At 39.3% G+C, this 24,726-nt stretch overlaps 1 protein-coding gene across 4 annotated transcripts in view; it reads left to right on the top strand.

Annotated features, from left to right (window-relative positions):
• Positions 1-24,726, top strand: part of fgf13a (fibroblast growth factor 13a) — a 102,634-nt gene that overhangs the window by 40,463 nt on the left and 37,445 nt on the right. For 2 of the 4 annotated variants that reach the window (XM_032527719.1, XM_032527718.1), the window contains exon 3: positions 5,907-6,074. The exons of 1 other annotated variant lie outside the window; for it this stretch is intronic. In XM_032527719.1, coding sequence (XP_032383610.1) covers positions 5,907-6,074 — 168 coding nt within the window. Of the gene's footprint in view, positions 1-5,906; positions 6,075-8,467; positions 8,505-24,726 lie in introns of those variants that run through there. One more of the 4 variants, XM_032527723.1, reaches the window with a different exon arrangement.

Below are 24,726 nucleotides of genomic sequence, written 5' to 3'. Positions count from 1 at the left end.
TGTGTGTGTGTGTGTGTGTATGTGTGTGCATGCAGATGTTTATGCGTGTCTGTGTGCTATGGAGTGAATCTGGACGAGTGATTGATATATGGCCCTCTAAGATGTAGAGACAAAGAGAGTGAGTGAGTTGGGAGCCAAAAGTCTCTCCACATTGATTTTTCTCAACTTGACATATTTCCAAGACAACTGATGCCTTCCAAGGATTTATAAAACTACTGGGTGCCAAAATAGTTTTCAGTGTGAAAAGGTGAAACAAAAATATATTTTTAATAAATTTGTTACCTTTATATTAATGAAATTAGACTCCAAGTAAGTTCCAATATATTGCCAATGGAGCATGCACACATACATGTTATTTTACATTTTGCTACATTTAATGGCACTATATTATATAGCATCATATGGCGAAACAGTGTTTAAGAAAGATAACACTGTAGGTATACTAAAGCCTTAAATAAAATGATACATAAAGTTGAAACTGCTGATTTCTTCTTTTCAGTTTCATATCTATTTGAATTGTCATCATCACTTAGTTTTACAGCGATTTATGTTTGGATTAAAAATTCTAAAACATTTGTTCTAAGCTATCACGTAGTGAGAGAGAGGGAGAGAGAGAGAGAGACAAACAACAAGATCAGAGGGATGAAAGAGCATGAATAAAAAATGCAAGCTCATTTCTGCATTTCAAGTTCAACTCAATGCAGTTTCTCTGCTACCTGCAAGGTGACTTACAACAAAAATTAAACTATTCTTCTTGAGATTGAGCCACACTGAACCGCAAGCCTCCCAGAAGACGATGTGCTAGATTCTGCTCCTTGTAAAACCACATTGAGGCCAAGCTATTTTCGAAACACAAACCTCAGGCAAAAGACCTGTTTCTGTGCTTAATACTGATTCTAATTTAGTGAGTCTGCTATTTATCAAGTCACAATGAAGGTGTTCCACCTTCTTGATGGATATAAGCCATAACTTGAGTAAATTGTGCAGATTGCACCTTGTATACGGACGTGTAGTTAATTTCTCTGAGCCTGACCATGCTTCAGTTGATTACGCATGTCCTTGAACCCCACTTGAACATGAGGCAGGTGGCATTTATGAGCTTGGGTGTCACTGATGACACTGTCACATTAAGCCTGCTCATCTGTTCTCACACTTGAACATAAACACAGTACAGTCATTGCATATCACTTGCTTTTTACTCCACAAGGTAAATACTGCCCACACAGGTAGCACATCTACCATACTGTTGCCATAAAATCTGAACATGCCCTGTCATTCATAAGGGGCTTTAAATAAATGAGCAACTAACCGAAGCAAGATAAATCTCACTCCGCCTCTTACTCAATCCTATGAGATTTATTCCTGTCAGAGGGGCAAGGACATCTATTGCGGTGTGCTGAAGGTCCAGTGTGACAACACTGGGGCCTGTAGATCACTGACTACCATGAACCCAGTAGACAGCTCACTCTGAGTGGCTGGTCTGATACAGAGTGAGGTCACAGGTTTTACTGTGTTATTCATCATGCATTCTTCAATCCCAATGTGTGCTATTCATCAAGGGTGGAGCAAGGATGAAGGAGATAGGCTGTAAAAGATGGGGCCCCACCCCCTCCTTGATTCGTTCTCTTAGGCCCACGTCACTCATTTTTATTACCTCGGATGAGTCAACAGTTAGTGGACTCATTAAAAAACGCCGGCTGGAATTACAAATTTGTAGAAGTTCTTGAGAGCCTATTCTACACACGCTTTCAGAGGTGACTTTTACTTTTATGTGACTTTTTGTACAAAGACAACAGTGTGGAGAGTGAGACGCAAGACAAGAAAAAGGTATTCAGGTAGTCTGTAGTAGGCTACAGAAATTATAGGCTCCTGTTTTCTAAAAAGAATTTCAATGCAATGGATCAATATTTAAATGATTTTGACAATGGAGGAGGTCGTTATAGTGCGAGGCTTGGGATATTGGTAGTGCTCCCGTGGGTGCTGTCCCCAATGTGCCCTAAGAATACGTTGTCAGGAATGGGACCTTTGCTGCCAAGTATCTGTGGTTTGGATGTGTCCATTGGACACGCTGTGTTACCACGTTAGGATTTCCCTCCTCTAATCAACAGGGCTGTGAGACATGAGCAAATACAAACCATTGTTTTAACTGAAGATCTTTAAGGTTCACAAGCCCAGAGCCTATAGTTTCTGTAGCCTACTCCGTAACAACAGACTACCTGAACGCCTTTTTCTCGTCTTGCGTCTCACTCTCCACACCGCTGTCTTTGTACAAAAAGTCACGTCCTGAGATCAATATTGTTGTCTGACACGTTTAGTAATAATCTGAGCCTTTCAGTAGCAAAGAATCACTTTTATTGGGAAAAAAAGCAAGGTTCTACCACTGCCCGAAAAGGTTATATTTTAGCTTCATTGTGATCTAGCTCAATAATGGACCAAATTCAAAGATATTTTGGTCACATCAGTCTATTAGACACAAATGCATGGGGAAATGGAGCCTAGGTTAAAAAAAAAGTGTTGCCCTTTTAGTACAGAGGTAATGTGAGACCGTCTATTTGACCTTGTGAGTAGCCTTACGGCAGCATTAGCAAGGTTGGAAAAAAGAAAACAACTGCAGCAGACTGCAGTCATGTTTTGTGCCAGTTAGCAGTTTTAAGTTCTTCCACTTGCCAACTGTTAAGTGTCTCAAGGCACCTTAACACCTGTCTTGTGCAGATGAAACAAACCCTTCATTATTTGTTCAGTTTGTTTGGGGAGAAAAGAAACCGATTGGGCAACAGGGAAATAGATATCACCATATTTAACTATTTTTCTACTGATCAATGTTGTTTTCTAGATAAATAGATACTTTAATTTTTCCCTGGGGAGAAATGTGCATGTTACAGCAGAAGTACACAAATGAAACATACACTACAAACAATGTGTGCAATTTACAGGTATAATCAAAGGGCAGATTACCTTAGCTCAATTTCTACTGAATCCAGTACAGTAGCATAACTTGTGTGCCCCATGGGCAGAGAATGGAGTCATATTTTTTAGAAGAAAACTTAGCCCTCCTCTCTTTTCATTCCAAAGCACCATTATAGTTTCAAATGTGCTGTGGTTTTCTTGGCAAGGGACTGCGATGGATAGTATCTGTGGGGTATTCAGGACCTTCTGCTGGAGTGGAGGTGTCAGTGTAGCCGGTCTTCCAGGAGATGCAGAGGTACTGATGAGTCCCATAGGATAGAAGGAATGTGGTGATTAATTGCCTAGAGCATGGAACCCTGATTATCTGATGCGTGTGTATGTGTGTGTGTGTTTTGTGGGGTAAAACACAAGAGAGGCTTGTGTCAGAAAATGTATGACATACTGGATAGTGGACCTGTTCTTGATGGTAGGATAATTCATTTTTGGATCTGTCTTCAGGACCTGTGGCCCACTTTATCTCATCTGCAGTTCTGTTTAGAGAGTTCAGTTTTGACTGTGATATTTTAGTCAGGATACAACTACTACTCAAGAATCATCAGATATGCACTGACCAGTTAATGGACATTTAAACGATCATGTGATGCCTCTTTAAATCCCTGACCTATGTTAACAACAATAAAAGAAACACAACACGCTAAAATATCATAGATATATAATAGAAAGATTATTTGAATGTTTTGGAGGGATTTGACAATGTTTGTTAACAGCCTTCATGTTTTGTTTGTTTCAGTCAGTTATAGTTTGAACATCATGCAATGATCAATAAGTTCCGGGAGTCCAATTTGTCCAATCTGATATTGGGAGTGTAATTTTGTTTTCATGAAAGAGCTGAGGCTGTCAATCATCTCTTGTACAGCCGCCTTGACAACTTTATCAATGACCATCTTTCTTAAGTTGATTTAGCCTTGACTCTGCCAAACCAGATTATAATTACACTTAGGTGGCTTTGGGAGGCCATTTGTATTGTGAGAAAATCTCCAATTTTTTATTTGTATATCAAGGCAAGGAATTCCCCTATATTGTTAACACAGGGCTTGTGTTGCCTATTCATACTCTATGCTTAAAATACAATACTTTAAATCCCAAAATGTTGTTACCTTGTACTATTAAGGGTCATTCCTGCCTCTCTGATGTACATTTATCCTCCACTTTCCTGTTAATTTCACAATTTTACCCCAATTAAGACCAATTTGGCAGACGTTACTCAAGTTGAGACCAATTCGCCGATATGAAATACACTTAATGTTTAAAATGGTTTTATGAATGAAAGTATCAGAATATCAGAATTCATTCATAAAACTGTTTAAATACAGTACATAAACCTTCACTTTTCATTTTCATTAGGTGTGTTTCCAATCACTGTCCCTTTACATTTTAATTAGAACTTTTCACATAGGTATCTTAAGTAATATTTAATTATATTATATTATGTAATAATTATATTCATGGGACCCACGTGGCTCTAATACATGTGGTGTTTTTAATTTGTATTTCCTGTGTTTTTGTTTTCTTTGAGACACAAAAGAAGAGACGTGTGCTTCCTTATCTTATTTTTGTGAAGAAGACACTGTGTGCACTCTGTGAAAATATAGTACATGGAAGTCAGTGTGTGGGAGTCGGTCTACATAATGTTTTGGTTTATATTTAGTAGGTTTGTGTATTCTTACTTGGAGTAAAAACTGAGGTGGCACTGTAGTCCATTCATGTCTCAGCTTCCTGACGTGCAGTACAAGATGCAAAGAGTGGAAACCGGGTCATGAAGAACAAACTCTGTGTGAAAATGGGACATCGGTCTCTTCCATGTGTAAATTCTTAACACTTCATGATGCCATTTTTCTGCTGAGTGTAGTTAATCTGAAAATAATTGTTCTGGTCACACATTGTGGTGGTTCGATATTGGCTACTGATACATCACCTACTTAATAGCCATTTTCATTCAGTAGTAAATGTGTCAGTGAAAGGCATGGGATTCAAATCTATTAGAAAAAAAAGATACAATATATTTGGGCTGATTTGCTTGTAGCTAATCCATCAATAGAGAAAAAATAGGTCAATGATCAAAGCCAAGCAGGGACTGTGCCTACAAGCGGACAGATCCAATACATACAGACAGAAATGTAGGGCTTTTCACAGGAGCCCAGGACAGATATTTCTATAGACACATATTCAGAGCGATGTTAGAGAAGCTCTCCTTAACGTCATTTACATGTACAGTTAGCATTGAATTGAATTGAAGGGAAAGCTTTATTGAACAACAATCAACAAGAGGTGTTCAAAAGGATAAAACACAATAAAGCCCAAAGGCTTGTTTCCATTGTGGTCCATGACTTCATGAAAGCAAATATGGACGCTCCAGTGTGACCTGGAGGCCTGTGCATGCCTTTGCATCTGCTTGCCTACTCCTGGAGTAAATGGGGTGGATTTATGGTTGACGGGGGGGCCATAATCACCCACCACCTGACCTCAGTATACACAGCAGACTGCATGCTTGAACTGCAATCCCACAACCTTTTACTCCTCCTCTGAAGTGCAGCAGACCATGGTCTTGTGCCTGCTAAGACTGCCATAACACTGATTTTTCCTTTCCCCTTTCTTTGTGTTATTTTATCACTTTTCCTTTTCAGCGACCACTGATATCTTTAACACAGACCCCACTCTTGATGGTTGTCTTTAATTTTAATTTGTTTTGTGAACTTGGTGTTCTTGATCCTAAGCATGTCTCTTTCTTTCTAATTCTCTTCTGTCCCTCTCTCCTCTATCTTCCTTCTCTCTCTGCCACAATGTTCTATATTACTGTTATTTAAAGCTATTGTTAACATGTGACGTATTTTTATTTGCCTGTGTTTCTGCCCTGTGTTTCTGTTGTTGTTGTTGTTTCCTTTTGTTTCTGTGTGGTGAGCCTTCTAACCCCAGTTCATTCTGTTATGGCACCACCGCAGTCCAGGATGACGCTGCCCCAGGTACCCAGGAGTACATTATGTTACGGCAGGACTCCATCCACTCTGCGGATATAAGGAGTAAAGGGTCCCCCTTTCGTGCTAAGTGTCACGAAATCTTCTGCTGCCCGCTGAAGCAAGCCGTCCACAAAGAAAGCACAGAGCCCGAAGGTTTGTTCGCACCCCTGCCTTGTTTGATTTGCTGATGCTCGTATCCCCTGCCCACTCCCGTCTTGTTTTCCCCTTTCTCTCATATCCTGTGTGAACTGATAGTTTTCCGCCCCTTCAAACTAAGTTCTCTTTCATTCCTGTCCCATTTTTTGAGAGCATCTGGTGTGCTGCTGCGTGCGGAAGTGTGAGTGCTGAGTGTATGTGTGTTTGAGCATAGTATTAGACTGAATGCTTAGGGCATGTTGTCTTGTAAAGAACCTGTTGGAGGGCATCTCTCCCTGGGCCCCTCTGCTCTTGTCCAGTCTGGTGTGTTGGTACTGTACAAGCGTGTGTGTGGGTGTGTGTGTGTCTGTCTGCACATCTCTTCCGTATACTGGACTGAGTGAGGAACAGAGCATCTGTAGCTCCCGCCCACTCCTCCCTACCCCAAACCCTTAACTCGGTCATTGCCACCCTGAGGCGCACAAAGTGAAACAAAACAAAGGGAAAAAAGAAAAGTAATAGATGGTGGCAGCTGCGGCCCTAATGAGTTCAATGACTGGGCAATTTGAGGTATAGCTTCCAATGCAAATGGCCTCAAGAAACAAAAAAAGGGGAATCCCTTTTATCTTCCCTTAATAAAGACTATGTGAGATTGAAATGTTTCATATTAATGACTAAATAGTGACCTTCTCAGCTGCAGACTGCAAGCCAGCAAGTCTCCCCACCTTCTTGTTCCCTGTGCTTCTCATGCTTCTGTCTGTGGCTCTATGCATCCTACCCTCTCAGTGCTTCCCACCCTAAAATTGAAACCCCCCCTGCTGCAACCTTGTTTACCTTTACTGCTACCTCTATTTATATTTACTTATTTAGTGCTTGTAGCAGCATGAGAATGTGCCTGCGTACTGTATGCTATCAACTTTTGTACGGTTAGGACACACAGTAAAGTAAAAGAAAAAAATTCCCACTTGTGCTCCAAGCATGCTTCCATACCCTGCACTGCCTGGCACTCAGGCTCTTTGACTGCTTCATGTATCATATATCCCTCAATAGAGTGATAAGATTGTAGAAAAAATGCTTTCACTTGCAGATTACCTGATAGGTAAGCTCTGAATTGTCTCGCTCTTGATATGTTTTCTGCAATGTATTGCTCTGTCCTCTGTTGCATCTGAAAGAGGGCTGTGATCGGTACAGTAGTGCTACACTTAGATACGTCAACCTGTTGACGGGTGTCTGCGTGGCTGCTGAAGGACTCAAGCCCATGTCGTTACCTTGTGAGAAAGAGAGAGAGAGGAAGATAAAGAAGTGGAATACTAGGGGAGGTCTGGCTAAAAAAGTACAGATGTATAATTCAGTTTGGCTGCAGCTCCAGTTGGACGTGACTGAATTTACAAAGGAAGGAGGGGAGACTACAGCTGTTACGTAAGCTCTTCATGACGCGTCATTAATGTTGATGCATGATGCGGATGTAAACTGTGTATAACCGTGTGTGGAGCAGGCTATGCACGTGCACGTACGCACACACGCACACACACACACACACACACACACACTCACACGCGCACGCACACACATAGACACAACTTATACAGAGCTGTATGCTAATATCCTTGCAAATAGGTGTAAATAACACAAACAGATTTTTTTGGACAAATGGCACTTGATTTGAAAAAGAAAGAAAAAAACAAGAAAAAACAAGAAGGTAATGTGAGCAGGAAAGTCAGCCTTGTCACATCGTTACCATGGCAACATCATTTCAACTGCGTTGTGTTGCACTTAATGATTTTCATGGATTGTCGACCACTTAGCTACATGTTAAATAGAGTTTGTGCGTCACAGTGGATCGCAGCACAGACTATTCAGTCAGGAACACATGGCTAGATTAAATTAATGATAGCTATTATACTGTAAGTGGTAAAAGGCAGTTTTTCTAAGATTGTATTGATGTTTGTTCAGTTGAGATTCTGGAGTGTGTTTGCTTTAGATGAGTTGCTGACAGTGAGGCATTGATGGGATTAATTATCCGCAGTATAATTTCCTCTGGCGCATATCGCAGCACTACAGTGAGGTGGTTGATACAGAGACACAATACATGCTTGACAGAACACATCAGCAGCACACAGGGTTGGACTGTGGCACCCCAGAGAATAAGTTCAAATCATATCAGTTCATCTCTGTGGTGCTGCAGAGAGCCTAAAAACACAAGCAGAGAGCACCGGACTTGCCTCCGCAATTGTCAGGTCACTATGTGCTGCCGCCAGCTGTCAATCAGACAGTTTGTTTTCTATCTTGACATTCAATGTTTCACGTTCTTTGGCTCAATCTGTGTCACCAGTTCTCGATTCCGAGTCCTTCGAGATCTCTTCGTTCTCAAATCCTTCTCTCCTAATTCCTCTGCTTCCGTTTCTCCACAGCAACAACAAAAGATGGTGCCCGAGGGGACCAATATGTGTAAATATCCCATCCATAATTCAGAAGACGGCAAAACTTTGTGTTTATAGTTCCAGGCTATGTTATATATATACACATAGATAGACAGAAATCCATGTAGATGAGTATAGGTCGTGAGCAGTATGTGTATGTTTTAGGTTCTGTGAGATTAACTCAAGAAATTAGTGTTTCTCTAGTTGAATTAAGCAGTGTTGTCCATTGTTGTCCCAGAATCAGAATACTTACGGTCAATTAGAAATATTTGCATTTCTTCTGCACTGATTTAAATGCTGTCCTGGCCGGGACATACACATGAGGACTCTTGTCTCACGTGATTTCAGTATAAAATTCAAAGTCCAAACGTTGTTTATTCTGGGACCAGCATTAGAGATTTAGACTGAAAAGTACAGCCAAATACATACTTTTACAGTACATAGCAATCTTGACAAGTGCAGCTATAAATGAAAGGTTAACAATTTTTCAAGTCTGCCTTATAACAATAAAATGTATGAACACTGAAACATGTTTTGCTTACTGATATACTCAGCAGTCTCAGTTAGTCAAGTAATGTGGTAATCTTCCAAAAAATGTTCTTTGCGTTTCCAAGTATTTCCTTGTTAAGTTGTAATGAAAGGACAGTAACACAAAGTAAAGGGTTCATTTCAGGGTATTTTAAAGACTAAAACTTTAGAAGACATCCACTTGATTGAGTTAACTCAGATGGCTGAAGCCTCATGTTGGCCTTGGCTAAACTTTGGAACAAGGACTGCGGATATTTTTACTTTAATTTTTCATATGGGCACTTAAGATATTGTTTTAGGACAGACTGAAAAAATGTGACCCTAACCTTTAACGTCACACTGGCAACTTTGTGTTTTATCCTTGATCTATAAATTACACAGTGTTGCTGACCTTTTGGTAGAACATTAAAGAAATTGTTATTTTGGCTTCCAAACCTCTCAGCTGCCTTTTGTTACTGTTAATTTCACCATAGCTTGCAGAAATCTGAAATCATAATGAATTTTGTGCCACAATAACTTTATGATGTTTGTTTTTTGTATAGTAATGCAGTTGGGAGAAGGGACTGTTTTGAAACTCTGCATTATAAGATTTAGTTATTATAATTATAATTATAATTTCTGAGTTTTACTATGGCAGGCCAACAGCAGGAAGTGATTGTACATTTTGAGAAGGAGGGGGTCAACTCAAAAGGTCTAATCGAGCCACTATAAAGCTTTCTTGGAAAATCTACATCAACAGGGAATCACAAGTGTTTGTGTTAGTCATAACCAACTGTGAACCCTAGGATGCATTACTGTATCTAAAACAATGTAATTTAATTGATATGTGATATGTCTCTTACAGACCAAATAAAGTCGAGCACCTGTGTTGTTCAACATTCAGGCCACTAAATGTGTTTCAGCCTTGGTGATTAACCACAAAGTCGACACAGCACAATTACATTTCGGGGGTGAACGTCGCCCCTTTATAACAGAGTGTCCCATTGCAGTGTCTCACCAAGTCCTGCACACTATTGCAATGTTGACAAGAGACAAACATGCAGCCTCAGGATGCAATCCTGCTCCAATAACAGCTTGTTTAATTTTCTTTCTGTCTTTCCTCCTTAGTCAGTCTGCATGAAAGCAACAAACTCTGTTTGTCTAAGGTACTACATAAATAGACTATGCATGAATAAATAATGTGTATGATAATGTGATTTGGTGCCTGCAGAGAGTAGGCTGGGAGGGGAGTGTCAATGTTGAATCAGAACTGTAAGTTCCACTGTGCTTACCTGACCTCTCTAGTACCCTGAAGTATGCATTTTGTAACATATGCAACAAACCTAGTTTGAGCATGTGCTGATAAAAACGTTTAACTTTCTTTTAAACAATTGGCGATAAAAGACCAAGAATTCAAGAGACTATATACATATAGAGTATACAGTATATATATCAGATCTCTCACATGTATGAATTACTAGTGTTTTATTAGCCTAGTTTACAATGAAAATTTAATGTTGGCCATTCAAAAGCAGAATGTGACCATTATATAATGGGAAAAAGAACAAGGTAGAGTGTGTTTCATGTGTAAGCGCTAAATAGTTGGCATCTACCTGCACAGGTGAAAATGCTTAACGTCATAGCGCACTCAGACAATTTTTAAATACTTTTTTCCTCAGATTTAGGCAGAAATGCTGACAGTGTTAATTTCTAGTTTCTCTGGGGCTTACACTAAAGTCATAAACAAACAGCAGAAGTCTGTGTTTATGACAACATTAACGAGGAACTACTCTAGAGACCAACAGACAAGCAAAGCAGAGTAAAGTTGCCAGACCTATTTCATTCCATCATTTTTTATTTCATTAGCATTTCTCATGGCAGACTCAGCAATAGCCAAACAGGCCGGGACTTTTTTTGTTCAGAAATACAGTGAATAGGTTTGTTATGAATGAATATTATGAATGTTTACTCTGAAGTTGTGCTGTGCCAGCCACTACATGTCATTCAAACATATTTAAAAATCTCTTAAACCAATCAGAATCATGAACGGCAGGCCTAAATTGCACAGTGCTCCTGATACATTTACAGTAGTACATGTGGCAAATGAACCTGCTGACTGACTGGAAGGAACAGTGGAAGGAAGCAGAATGTAGTCGTCAGCCAGTGGAATGCCTTACCTCAACAGTCCACATCTATTGAACCAGACTTTATTATGTGTAATGTAATATGTAATGTTTTTATATTGCATGCTTTGGGGCTGACTTTTATAATTGGTGTTATGTTAATGGTCTGTGAAATAATTAATATTTATGGCATACCAGTGAATAAAAAATGCAGGTACAGTACATTTATAATGCTGTTTTATATACCAAATAGCCAAATGCAGCATGTGTATTTATCCTCCATGTCCAAATAGCAGCTTTACTCCCTATCCCTCCCACTGCCTGATTCAGATATGACAAAGCTTGACCCTAAAATCCCAGCTTATGTCACTAATGGATATAATGTTTTATTGTTTTATTCAGTAGAATTCTTGTTTAAATACAGGCCGGCTCTAAATCTGAGCCAAACGGGAAGAATTGGTAGAGTAGTCAGGTTATAGTAGCTCTGACACAAGCAAGTGTGTAAGTTTTCCCCAGAGTGAACAAGCTTTAAGCTATTTAATTGGGGCAATGAGGCACACTGCTGAGTCAGCACCACATTAGTCTAGGAAAGAAAGCTGCCAAGATAGAGATTACAGATACACACAAAATAGTGTCATTTATTAGGAAGAAGACGGCATTTAGAAGTAATGTATTAAATTCAAACAAATACCAAATCTTTTTTTTAGGCAGTATAATATGTTATATCCTTGCTTTTTATATTCTTCATAAGAATGGCTAATGTGAGACAAAGGTTTCAATTCCCTTTTGCTACACCTCTGTGAACTTCTATTATCTTTACCGCAGATACTGTTGCAAAACAGAGCCTCTTGGTCTTGCTCCAAGTGCTTGTCTTAATAAATGTTATACTTTGAAGAATGAATAGACCAAACCTGTACTGTATTTGTTCATTTAAAGGTCACACTATTAATAATTCCTTCAAAAGTTCCCAAAGGATGAGTCGTGATCCTAAAGTGTTCATGAGTTCTGCCTGAGTGTATGGTCAGCTTTGCCAAGCGAACAGTTTAGTAACAAACACTTTTTGTTTTCGTGTATCTTTTAGGAAGTTACCTTATCTGAGGACCATCATGTATAGATTTGTATATGTCATCATGGCATCTGTAAACTTATTTTCATTATTTGTCAGTAGATACACTTAATAATCCTGTGTTCTCAGTACTGCCAAAATCAGAAGTTTCAATTCCTACATACAGTATAGGAACTTTAACTACTGAGATATGTGGGCCCAGAACCTAGAGAAGTTGGAAACCATTGCTCTCAGTAAATGTCATTCTTTTTTTTATTGATATTCACTAAAAGAAGACAAAAAAAACAATTACACTGAACACTGAATAACAGATGAATTATCACAGGTCTGATCACTATTTCCTTTCCATTGTACCCATTCGCTACCATCAGCTGGGCCATGTTTCTTGTCGAGATGTTGTCAGGTTGGACAATCTGTTCCACTAAGCATGGTGGTTTCAAAAGATTTAAAAAACAATGCGCTCCTACCTGAATGTCAGTATTCAACCTGATTACACTGGAAACTCATTTATAGTATTTGTAACATAGTGATTGAACTTGTTATAGTTTATAAAAAAATCCTCAGTTCTGTTGCCCTGACATTAAAGATTGACAAAAAAGGCAGTAAAGATTGCAATGTGACATCACCTCATTTCTGTGCAGGGGACATTAGAACTGCCTTAGCACACCTTATTAACAGTCCAGTTCAGCTGACACATGCATTGGGTTTGAGGGTCATCTTGGGTGCAGACAGGGTTATTTAAAGGCCTTGCAGGTTTCATATAATGGGGCACAGAATAATGTGCCAGCCTGCTGGCCAGGGCTGACGTTGGCTAGGATTCATACAGGCACCTAATTTCTCCCATTATCGCCTGCCAGCCCCCAAAATGGCTCTTCCAGTAAGCCTGAAGAAACCCAAATTAAAGACCAGATAAGTTGTGCCATCCTCCACATACCAAGGATATACTATATAGGGATATTGCCAAATGTTGCAAAAAAGTTGGTCAATTTACATTCAAGAACCTTTAGTTAAGAATAGGATCAGATTTTTACAGTATCACCAGCGTGTTAAATGCTGTGACAGCCAGACAGTGCCTCCCTTTCTCAGTTGTATCTTTGTGTGCTGCTCTAGAGATTGTTTCTTTACTTCCTTCCTCAATGTAGGTTAAATGGCTGCAAAGTGTCCAGGGTATTCCAAAGTTGCCTTAGTCAATTTAATGCCGACTCAGGAACAGCTGCTACTGTAAAACACAGCTCAAGCGTCCAAGTTATATATTTAATCATTATACTGATGTATTATATTTTCCTGTTTGCATCGGTATTCTGCACTTATGCTTACAGAGTCTTGTGCTTCACCCCTGATCTGTGTGCTTAACCTTACCGCTTCACAGCTTTGTACAAGTGCATTAGATTGTTATATACTGTAGGCACTGGTATGGATATACGAGTCAGAGTTCAAGTACTCAGACCTCATTCTGTCACTCAAATTTAGGATTTGCATAAGTATAATTGCATGAATCTGTTGTTACAGGAAAAAGCTAATATTAAATGAAAACACTCAAGCGTGTTAATACTTATTAAATGTGGAGCAATCTTCTCAAACATCATTTCATATTCTCTCTATCATTAGCGGCCCAATGTTATCCCTCAAGGCCATTGTAAATGTATGTGCCAGAACAATAGATGGGTTAGACATAAATAATGCATACTGGTAATAAAATGATAATTCGTCACCTGTCAAAGAGCGCTCTCGCTTGCTTTCCCAGTTGGAAATTGTCTCCCTTTCATCAGTACCTTCCAGCATGCGGACACTAAGGTGCATACAGCGGTGTTGTTCCTCATCCTTCTCACTTCACACAACCACACACCCTCAGTTGGTTGTCTTATGTCAGTATGCTGTGAACATGAGGCCCGCTAGACATTATCTTCGACCCAAGTCTAATTTTACAGCATGCATGTGAGCAACCAAGCGGGACAGGCTGGGGCATTGGACTGAATAAACAACCTAGAGGTGTTGCATTTGTGGTTAACCTTAGCTGTCATGGACGGGAGAAACAGCAGGATGCATGCTCACGTACAGACGCACATAGCAACCTTCTACCACTACTCAGCCAACCATGCACTGTCCAACCTAGATGATCCCATAGACCCCTCTGCCAAATGTCCTCCCTTTGCTTCCTCCTAGCCTCAGTGCCTTCTGCTGTTGCCTCATTGACCACCATATAGCAATAAACCCCTTACTTTTAAGAACTAAAAGACAGCACATCTATCCTCCTTTGTATGAGGAGAATGGTCTGGTTGCACTTGTCTGTCTGATCCACATTTTTTAGCTTTGTGTGAGTGTGATGGTCTGTGAGTGTCTGTTCTCCGGGACATACAGGATGGCCTTATGACAGCTATTAGTGTTAGCTTGCTAATCCACTGGCTTGAGAGATAATTAGACATTGTGCATCTCATCAGGCCCGGCCAGGATACATTTACAGCTGTCTCTCTTTCTCATACTTTTTCTCTCTCTCTCTTGTTTTTCTCAAAATGTAAAAAAAAAACTAGTTTTCAAAATGTTATAATAGGTTTGAGTGCTACAATGTGATTTAAAAATGGCTACTACATGTTCCTTGCGTGTTGTAATAAAATGAGTTCCATGTTCATCCATCTATTTTCATTGGTTTGTCTGAGGATGGTTCATGGGAGAAGAAGGCTAAGAAAAGTATTTCAGATGCTTTCTCCTACTTCCCAGCAATGTTTTTCAGCTCTTTGATGAGATATATTATCTATCCGACGTGTTCTGGGTCTACCCTGGTGCACTGCTCCTTCTTCACCATAATGGTCCAGTACAGTGTTGGGCTGTTTTGGCTGACATACCTCTTAGGTGTTTTGCGGAGGTTGGGGAAATTGCCTGTGGAGTGGCAGACTATGATGGTGGTTCCAATTTTACAAAAGGAGGCCAGAGGGTGTGTGAAAGTTTATTCCTAGAATAATAAGGTGCTAGAAAGGAGGATTTGACCGATCCAGGAGGAGTAATGCATGTTCCATCTTGTCTATGAAACAGTGGACCAGCTGTGTCCATATACTTGGCACAAAGTCAAGCACGTTGTTAGTGGGTGTTGGCCTCAGCATGAGTTGTCCCTTGTCACCGATTCTGTGGTTTTCATGGACAGGATCTCAAGGTGCAGGCAGGGTGGAGAGGGGAGTGTCTGTTTTTTTTTTTTTAATTGCATCTCTGCTCTTTGCATGCATGATGTGGTTCTGTTTGCTTCATGAGACCATGACCTACAGCATGCACTGGGGTAACTATATGTGAAGTGGTTGGAATGAAAGTCAGTATCTCAAAGTCTGAGGTCATGGTTCTCTGCAGGAAAATGGTTGATTGCTCCATCTGGGTTGTGACATGCTGCCCCAAGTGAAGGAGTGCAAGTGTTCTCTCTTCTCTCTTGTTCCTCTTCAATGTATTGGTAATACTAGAAATGGCTCCTGGCTCTGTTCTATGTGTGTGTTAGTAGGATGTCACAGGCCTCAGCTGAATGTGTAGCATGATGTAATGGGTAGCAATCAGGCATGTAGGGAGGTAGACCTTCGCCAGTACAGATGATCACACATAAACCATCATTACAACGCGCCAGTGTCAAGCAGCCTCCCATCTCTAATCTGTGAAGTCCAACTGCCAAAGCATTGGTTAATATGTCTTAATCTTCCAATGTTATCTCCTCAGTTGCAAACACACACATTGAACCTGATGTGTGTCACAGATCATGCCCAGACAAACTTGTTCTGACTTGTTGAAAAAAGAGTGCATGTTTGTGGCAGCTACTTTTGCAAACTGACAGAGCTTTATACACAAAATACCACACCAGCTGTGCTGCTTGGGGATCTTATCCTTAGTAATATGATATGGGTTCCAGTCATTTGCACTGATTCTTCAATCGGTAGCAGAAGGCTCAGTGTAATAACTCAATCATGTTAAAGCATAACCTCTGACTCACTGCATGCCACATGGGTCAATCTGGCTATATGGCCTGATAAAAGGAGGAGCCCAGAAAGAATGAGGGAAATTACGTAATTATTCAATTATACCATGTCATTCAAAGAACACAGCCGGAGTCGGAGATGACAGAGGAACAACAGAAAATCTTCCTACTTCCCTGAAGTCACGGGTGTGGCAACATTTTGCCTTCCCCGTGAGTAAGTTATGTAAACACACAACAAAGGTAAAGCATGTGGGCTGCAATTTCACCACAAGGTTAGAGAAACAAAAAGTTTATTTATTTTATTTGAGCTAAAGAAAAGTCATTAAAAACACTGTTACTAGACACTCTACTGTGATTACAAGTAACCAGTATAGTTACCAAGCATTTGGCTAGTGGCTGGTGTTAAAGCGTAACTCTCGCCAAAATGCAACCTAAGATCCTTTTGTAAATATACCCGATTCAAACTTCCATTTAAAAGCAATAGGACGGAAACGCCACTTTTAAGATTTACCGCATTTTTGGTCAAATGGCCTTTTGGAAGAGCCACTACTATGATAGCATCAAAATCACTATTTTTAAAACACAAAGAATGCTCGTCACAACATGAAACTGTGCTCAAAGTATCACCAGGGGCTATACACATGAACTCGAGCATTGAGAACATTGTGTGTGTACAAAGAGTTTACTAAAAAGAAAGGTTTTGAATGACTCACTTCAGCAGTTGTTGTTGACGCTATCCACCATCTTGTCAGTCAAAAAGTGTCAATCTCCGAATGCGAATGATTGAACTCCATAGGACGAAATGTCATTCTTATATGAGGCTCCTTTTTTCAACTACAAGGTCAATATTGTTTTTCATTAAAAACAACACAAGAAATTTTTCATGCATTTATATGGAACTAACTTTAGGAGCTTTCCATCTTTACTCTCTTCCCTGTTACGTTGCATTTGGAGATCGACTATTTTTGACAAGCTAGACGGAAGGAAAATGAGGATGGATGGAAAAACCAACAGCTAGGAGTTGTTAAAACCTTTCTTTTTAGTAAACTCTGTGTACACAAAAAAGATTCTCAATGCTGGATTTAATGTGTACAGACTCTGGTGATACTTTGAGGAAAGTCTCATGTTGTGTCAAGCCTTTTTAGTGTGTTAACTATAGTGATTTTGATGCTATCACAGTAGTTCCCCTAAAACTCCCATTCAAAAAGCCATTTGACTGAAATTGGGAATACGGTAAATCTTAAAAGTGGAGTTTCCGTCCTAATTATGCTTTAAAATGAAAGTTTGACTCGGGTACATTCACAAAAAGTCCCTAGGTTGCATATTGGCGAGAGTTAAGCTTTAATATCTTGGCATGATGTAATGTCCACAAAGGGATTACACAACATTGTTTTATTGCTGCAGGCTTGATTATGATTTTGAAGTTGAATGCTATTCTGGATTAGGGTTGCATTTGATATTATATACCTGCTAAAGACCACAGAGAGCCATTACTGCTTTACTGCTGTGTTTTGTCCTCCTTTTTTTTCATTCCACTGTGGTGTTCTTTATCAGCTCTGCACAGCTCCTCCCACCTGCTAAATACCAAACACTGGTCCACTACCATTCATTATCATTATGTTTCCATTGATTTCTCTGTGTGCTGACTGCTCAAACAAGTGCAGAGATTGAAAGTGAAAAACTCTGTGTTGGATAGGGAACATGACCTATTTACCCACCCACTCCCATAAGTTGAGTCATGTCCCTTTCGTGTCATTCAGCTTAGTTGATCTTTTCCACATAACACATTGGGCTTTTGAGTACACTGAAATAATCCCTGCCATACGGAACCATGCAATTTTATTCTGATCGTTTTATAAATATAAATAATCCTTTTAAACACAAGTGTAGTGCCAAAGATCTAAGATGTAGAACCAATAAACAACCATTCAACGCTTTCTTTAGGAAAAACCATTTTCCTCCATGCAGCTTCCCTGTCACTCAGATCTGCAGTCAGGGGAATGAGACCCCCAATACCTTCCTCAAGGAAATGTATCAATAGCAGGCAAAATAAAGAGTGTGTAACCAGACTTAATGAGCTTCATTAATGTTCATACCCAGTTCACTGCAATGCACATTTGACCTTGTTGCATAATTTATTAGTTATTCTTTAGGCAGACAAGGGATGTAAAACAGTTATTGTGAGGACCTAGTTAATAGAAAAGATCAGAGTTTACTACAGATACTTGAATGAAAGAGATGACACGCCTAGACAGGAGTTCTCACCAAGTAAGGAAGAAGTGCCCATCACCTAAAACAACAAAGAGTCCTAAGTTAGCAACTCAAGCATTACCTTATGCTCTTGTGCCAGTCTCAGAGCATTTCTTTGTGTCACCAGTAAGAAGACAGTTTACGACAGCTGGTGTCTGAGATAATGCCTTTAATCTCACTCCATTCCTTTCCTTGATGTGTCATACTGGAAAAGATATGTAGGACAACATCACTTCATTTACTGTATTCTGGGACTAAGACTGCTCTTGCTAGAAAGGGTATAATTAGCATGGAGTTAAACATACAAACTTTCCAAAAGTCTGAGCTTCTTTATTTTGGCTGCAGCACACTTCCTTGACTTCTCTTTGATACCAGATGTCCCTCTTTACTGTGACAAGAGCCCATTTTCTGGGTGTCTTCTGGTTAATGGAGGAGGGATTTTGTTTTTTTTACAGTCTCTCAACTCCTAAATGTTGTCTCTCTGTAGCTTTGCCACCATGATGGGTATTGCCAAGGGCTTTTATTGACTCACCATCTATGATTCATACGTTACTGTTCAGTCATCCATTTTGTCAAGGGATCATCTCATGCACTTGATTTCCTCCTCCGGCAACCTCCTGTTGTGATGCTGGCTGAGATAGATATTGGATGTTGTTCTGACAGCATTTAGAAACTACCATTAGATTTGGTGGGCTGGCTGCCTGTGTTTGCATATTATGCATGTATGTAGTAAGTGTTAAATTATCTACATACAAAAGCGCATGTGTGCATACATCACACTGTATGTTCTTATCTTCCACTTGTTCTGCCCCTAGCTGATAGAAAACTAATGTGGCATTAGAGATTGTGTGCTGCTGCTAACCTAGAAACAGGCCTCATATGCACCAAGCTGATTGTGTACAGTATAGTATGTACAAAATTACATTAATATTGTAAGCTTGAAAGTCATTTTGAACTGTGTTCTCTTGTTTCTTGAATCAACCTTACAACGTGGCTTTAGTTCTGTGAGATCTGCTGCTGTTTAGAAAATGTGCACTGTCTAAGTCTAGATACACAGCAATCACTCTCAGAGACTTTTAGCCACCTTTTTAGGACTTACAACAATATTGGCTATGATTCACCCACAATCCCCGAGGGGACATGAGAACTGCAGGGTCATGCAATTTGTAGACACAACCACACACATTTCTTCCACATACACACACAGATATTACATTTCAATTTCCATTAGTGGCCCAAACAAAACCATAGCCTGCTGACATCATCTCATTGATGTTTCATAACCGATCCTGAGGATAAATAAAGATGCCGCTTTCTCATATTCCTGCTTAGGGCACCTGAGGAACAAAGAGGATGTGCCAGACTTTGTTATTATCAGAGAAAATCCGCTTCAAGGTCTTTGGCCTGGAGCGTTTGAGTAAAGTATTGCCAACCATCTACATCTTTTTTCTATATTAATTTTGAAGGGAAGTAAGGGTCAGCTGGTTAGAAGACAAGAGTAATAGGGAGCCTCTATGGCCTGAAGTTTTACAGTCTTGTGTCGGAGGCAATGAGAGCACATCGCTGGTACATTAGTCATTCAAAGCAGGCTGCTGTCTGAACTCTGGCCATTTCACACACCGTTTGGTGCCTCTGATTGAGATTTCTTCACATCTTTACAGCCTTACAAACACACACACACACACACACTAACACAGTACAGAAACGGAGAGTGCAAAAGCCATAGCATGTGAAAGCCCACAGTATGCTTCCCAGCTAAATTATGTCAAATGCAGTTCAATTAAGAAGTGACAAATTGTAGAGCAAAGCACGTGTGAATAAATATATTCACTGATATCTGCCAAAGGGTCTACAAAGTATCTGCACGCAAGAGCTAATTTGATCTACTCCCAAATACCTACCGTGCAAGTGAATTGTTATTTTCTAATTGACAGTACAGGTTGAAGAGAACTTATAAACATTTTCATTTTCAGTATAAAGCTCCTGTAATTTGAAACGTCACATCACTGCTTATTAGGCAGAGAATTAAATATTTTTGACTACAAATAAAAGATTCTATAGATAGCACAAAAAAAATGAATCAATAGACTCTCATTATGTCTTTGTGATTGCAATGTCCTTCATTTCAGTGACCTATCATAATCACACTGGTGGAAATTCTTGTAGTTAATGGTTAAAATGACCTATTTACAAAATGAAATAACTGCATAAATATGTACGTCACATATGGATGAAGATTCATTGAAATTTCCCTTTCCCAGATGATCATAACCTAGTTTTCTTCCACTTTGTGACTCTTGCATTTAGCAGTGAAGGTCCAGATTGCAAATAAACATCTAAGAATGAACATTATTCCTCAGTGCACCGCCTCATCTATTTGTATCATTATCAAGCAGACAGATCCTGAATTTTTTTCAGTTCAGTGCCATATTTAGCTTTTATTGATATATGAAATGCAGTTATGATCCTTTCATTTTGGTAGCAAAAATATCTACAGTTATTCTCTCAATTTGAGAGAAAATATGGCAGGGCTGATCAGTAGACGGTAACTTTGAAGTCAGTTGTTATACAAAAGGTGAGAGGTTAGATGAAAAATGCCAGACATTGTGTTCCTAGGCTTCTAATTAGTTGTGGTGTTTTAAAGTAAGATACAGATAGAACTGGTGGTGGTTTACTGAGGAACAGACGGGTATTGATGTTTAAAAATATGTAATTTTTTGTTTGTTATTTTCACTGTGACTAAAAACAACATTTACCATGTTAATAAATGACTCAAATCGTTCTGGCGCTTTAGACACAAAAGTAAAGCACATTGATGATCCGTGATATCTGAGAGGTCCAACATGTTAAAAGATGTGACACATAACTGTCCCTCGCTGACTCTTTGCTTTCACGTCTTGAACACAGCCCTCTGTGTGATCCTTCACATCGCGTTCACACCTTAGAACCAAGCATTGCCATGAGTCTGGCAGTCGACCATGACTGTATCCCATCCCCCTTCTCTACAGGAACCTCCAATGACTTATGGCTTCTTGTTCTGTAGTATCCAATCCCCATTCTCTGTCTGTCTTTCACACACACCCTCTTACGTATGTGGAGTCTCCATGGTAACGTGGGGTAATCACTATGACACTAGTGGCCTGGCATGCTGCAAGCTGCTGTTATAGTGGATTTACTGTACCAGCACACGCACGTAAGCAGACAGCTAGTAGAATGCTGCCAAAGGGCTGGATGGTGTGAGCAGCAACCCTTTGGGTTTATCAGAAATCATTCCTTTTTACCCTGATATTTGCATTTATCCCCTCCCTCTGTACCAAGAGGTTCAACAAAAAAAATCCTGCTATTGCAGCTTCCAATGTTATGTTAAGATATGCATTTGCTTTGAGAATTACTATCTCAATATAATCAGTGGCACCTAGTATGGCATCCTAGTATGCAACTTTGCCCTCTATTACACACCACGAGCAAGGTTAACCTCCCCATTTATCCAGTGTTTGCCCTCGGAAGCCACTTTTCTCTATGAATTAAAAAAATTAATTAAACCCTGGGTGTTATCATGATAGCCTTGGGTTATTCATAAGAACAGATAGCTTTAATTGTTTGGTTATATTTATAATACAAAGGTCAACACAGTGCTCAACCTTGGAAGTACACAGGCCTATCTCCCACTTTTACTTTGGAGCTCTGCTCTCTAGTGGCCAGTCAGATATGACAAGAGCAGCAGGGTGCTGGGACCTTCTGGATCTGTGTGAAGTCTTGTGGTCCCTGCACAGTTAGGCATGTTTTCTGCCTGAGTGGTGCTTTTGTAGGACTATGCCTCAACAGTTTATGTGAGAGTAAAGGCTAGGTTTTCTATGACAGAAATTTCTGCAGTACACTTTCTCACAGTTTTATCTCTTAAACATATCTTTTAGCAGTAAAGTAGTGTAGTAAATCTAAATCTCATCTTGGATGCTTAATAATGTTGTACATTTTAAAAATATTGCAAAACCAAACAATTTAACATGTGTGTTTTAGGTTTGGACAATATACTCTTGTGATACAGAGTTTATTGTACACATCACCCATACTATGATTGCATTATTATGGAAGCTAACAAAAGTGTGTCCTTTTAGCTAATTTGAATTATTTTCTCCCTCTCTCACTGTGTGTGTGTGTGTGTATGTGTGTGAGTGCAGTACAGTACAGTGAAGGTGCCCCTAGAAGGCCACAGTAGACTGGCATTCTGCGGCACTACAAAAATTAATGTGCCCATGGCACATTGCTAAACAAGCAACAAAAGTACACATTCATTCTCACACACACACACACACACACACACACAGCCTCCTTGTCTCTGTGGTGTGTGTTTGTGTGTGTGTGTGTTTGTGTGAATTAATGTGTACTTTGTTTTATTATCTTGTCTATTTAAAAATAAAATGTCTCAATCCTGTACTAATCTCACCATTTCCACTTATGCTATTTAGTATTTCTTTCTGCCCCATCATTACTAGGCTTCTGCTAAAAAAAAAAAACTGACAGAGTGACAGACCTTATCAGGCCTATACACATTTGCACTTTGTTTGGTGTCATCTTAGGTGCTTGATTAGTGTCGCTGTGGTACAATGCAGCCTTACCTTCGTCACCTCCTTCTGTCCTCCTAACTGTCAGTGGTAACGCCAGCCATCCTCCTGAAGAGTGATGGCCCAGATTTATCACTAGTGGGATGACTGAAGCAAAACCTGTAATTTGCTTCTGGTAGTATTGAGTCTGTCTGTGATTGCTTATGGCAGAATTAGAGGTATTGGATAGTACAAGGCAGAGTGATACTGTATACTACAGTGTAAATCAGGTTAGAGTATAGAGGTTCACTCTGCCCTTTTTTTAGTAGGAAAGATCAAATTTTACAAGGACTTAGTGGATTGCAAATATACAGTAATATTGAGAACATACTTTCTCATAAACTACTTATTTATGTTACGTATGTGAAAGATATACAGCTAGTAAAGACTGTTTTTGCTGTGTAAAATGTTTCCTGTGAGCTCAACACAGCGATGAAAGGAAATGAGGAAATTATGCAGTATTGATTATAACAGTACTAAAACCTTACAACATTCTTGGCTGAACTATGTAACAATGTTACATTCTTTAGGTTATCACTGGCTAAAGGAAAGGAAAAAATGTAGTTATGCTTCTCAAAGATATGCTTATTCTTAGACAGCTGTCTTATCAACAAAAATGTTTTATTGTGTAATGTAGAATTGCACTATTGCTTGAGTTAAGAGCTTTGGTTTCTCTTGGTTTTATAAAAGCCTTTTTAAGCATTCTATTTCTAATTACAGTGAAGATTGCCCCTGTAGATATAATTGTGACTATATATTAAGGTGCCGTCTGTTTTTGAGATAATGATGATTTTATAAAGCCCATTCCAACCTTAAATCAACGTTTGGCAAGCATCTTTTATGTGTGGGGTTAAAGGATAAATTTCCTCTATGCCATTAAGCAGAACATCAATGACTGTAAAACAGGAAAAAGCATTCCTTATATCATTTGAACCACATCCCTTGTAAAGCAATATATTGCTATTGTCCCATTAATTATTTATATTGCTATCTAGTTTTAGTGTATGATCACAAAACTAGTTGCTGTCTGATCGCCTGAATATTTTTTTCATTTTGTTGATTTATTTCCATTTCACTCTGATGCAGATAGGTTTTTGTAAATGTAAATACATAGTAGTTGTGCATTATGGTCATTTATAGATAAATCCTGGAACTACACTATGAGTAGTTGTGATTTTTGCTGGACATTTTCTGAATTACAACTATGAGCTACATTAAATCATAAAACACGTTTGCATGTTCATTCAGAGTCATTAGCTAATTTCATGTGAATAGACTAAATTGTGATTCCATTATGAATTTAAGTCCTGGTGCACTGTGTAGAGAGGTTCATGTTTAATAAATGACTCGAGTTTTGTTGTTATAGGTGGATATTTTATTTGGGGTGAATCTGCTGCTCTCGATAGCCTGTCCTCTTGCTCCATCTAGTGGTCAAAGCTGCTCATAGTCAGTGGGCGCCCAAGTCCACTTACACTAATTACTAAGTGTATTATATATTGTTCATTGTTTAGTCTTTCATTACATACAGGACATCAATACATCTGCTTCCACTTCTATAATAACATATATAAAGAGATACTCTACATTTAAAGACCTGGTAAAACAACAATAAATATGTATTCTTAGTTGTCACACCACAGAAACCAAACCACCCAAATTTAAATTATCATAAAGTATGTAAAATTAGGTTTCAAAAACGTACAAAATAAGCAGCATTGTGCCTTACACAATTGGATTGATACGAAATAAAGCTGTACAAG

This window comes from Etheostoma spectabile, chromosome 10 (genome assembly GCF_008692095.1).
Source record: "Etheostoma spectabile isolate EspeVRDwgs_2016 chromosome 10, UIUC_Espe_1.0, whole genome shotgun sequence".
Lineage (NCBI taxonomy): Eukaryota > Metazoa > Chordata > Actinopteri > Perciformes > Percidae > Etheostoma > Etheostoma spectabile.
This window is presented reverse-complemented; position numbering and strand designations above follow the sequence as displayed.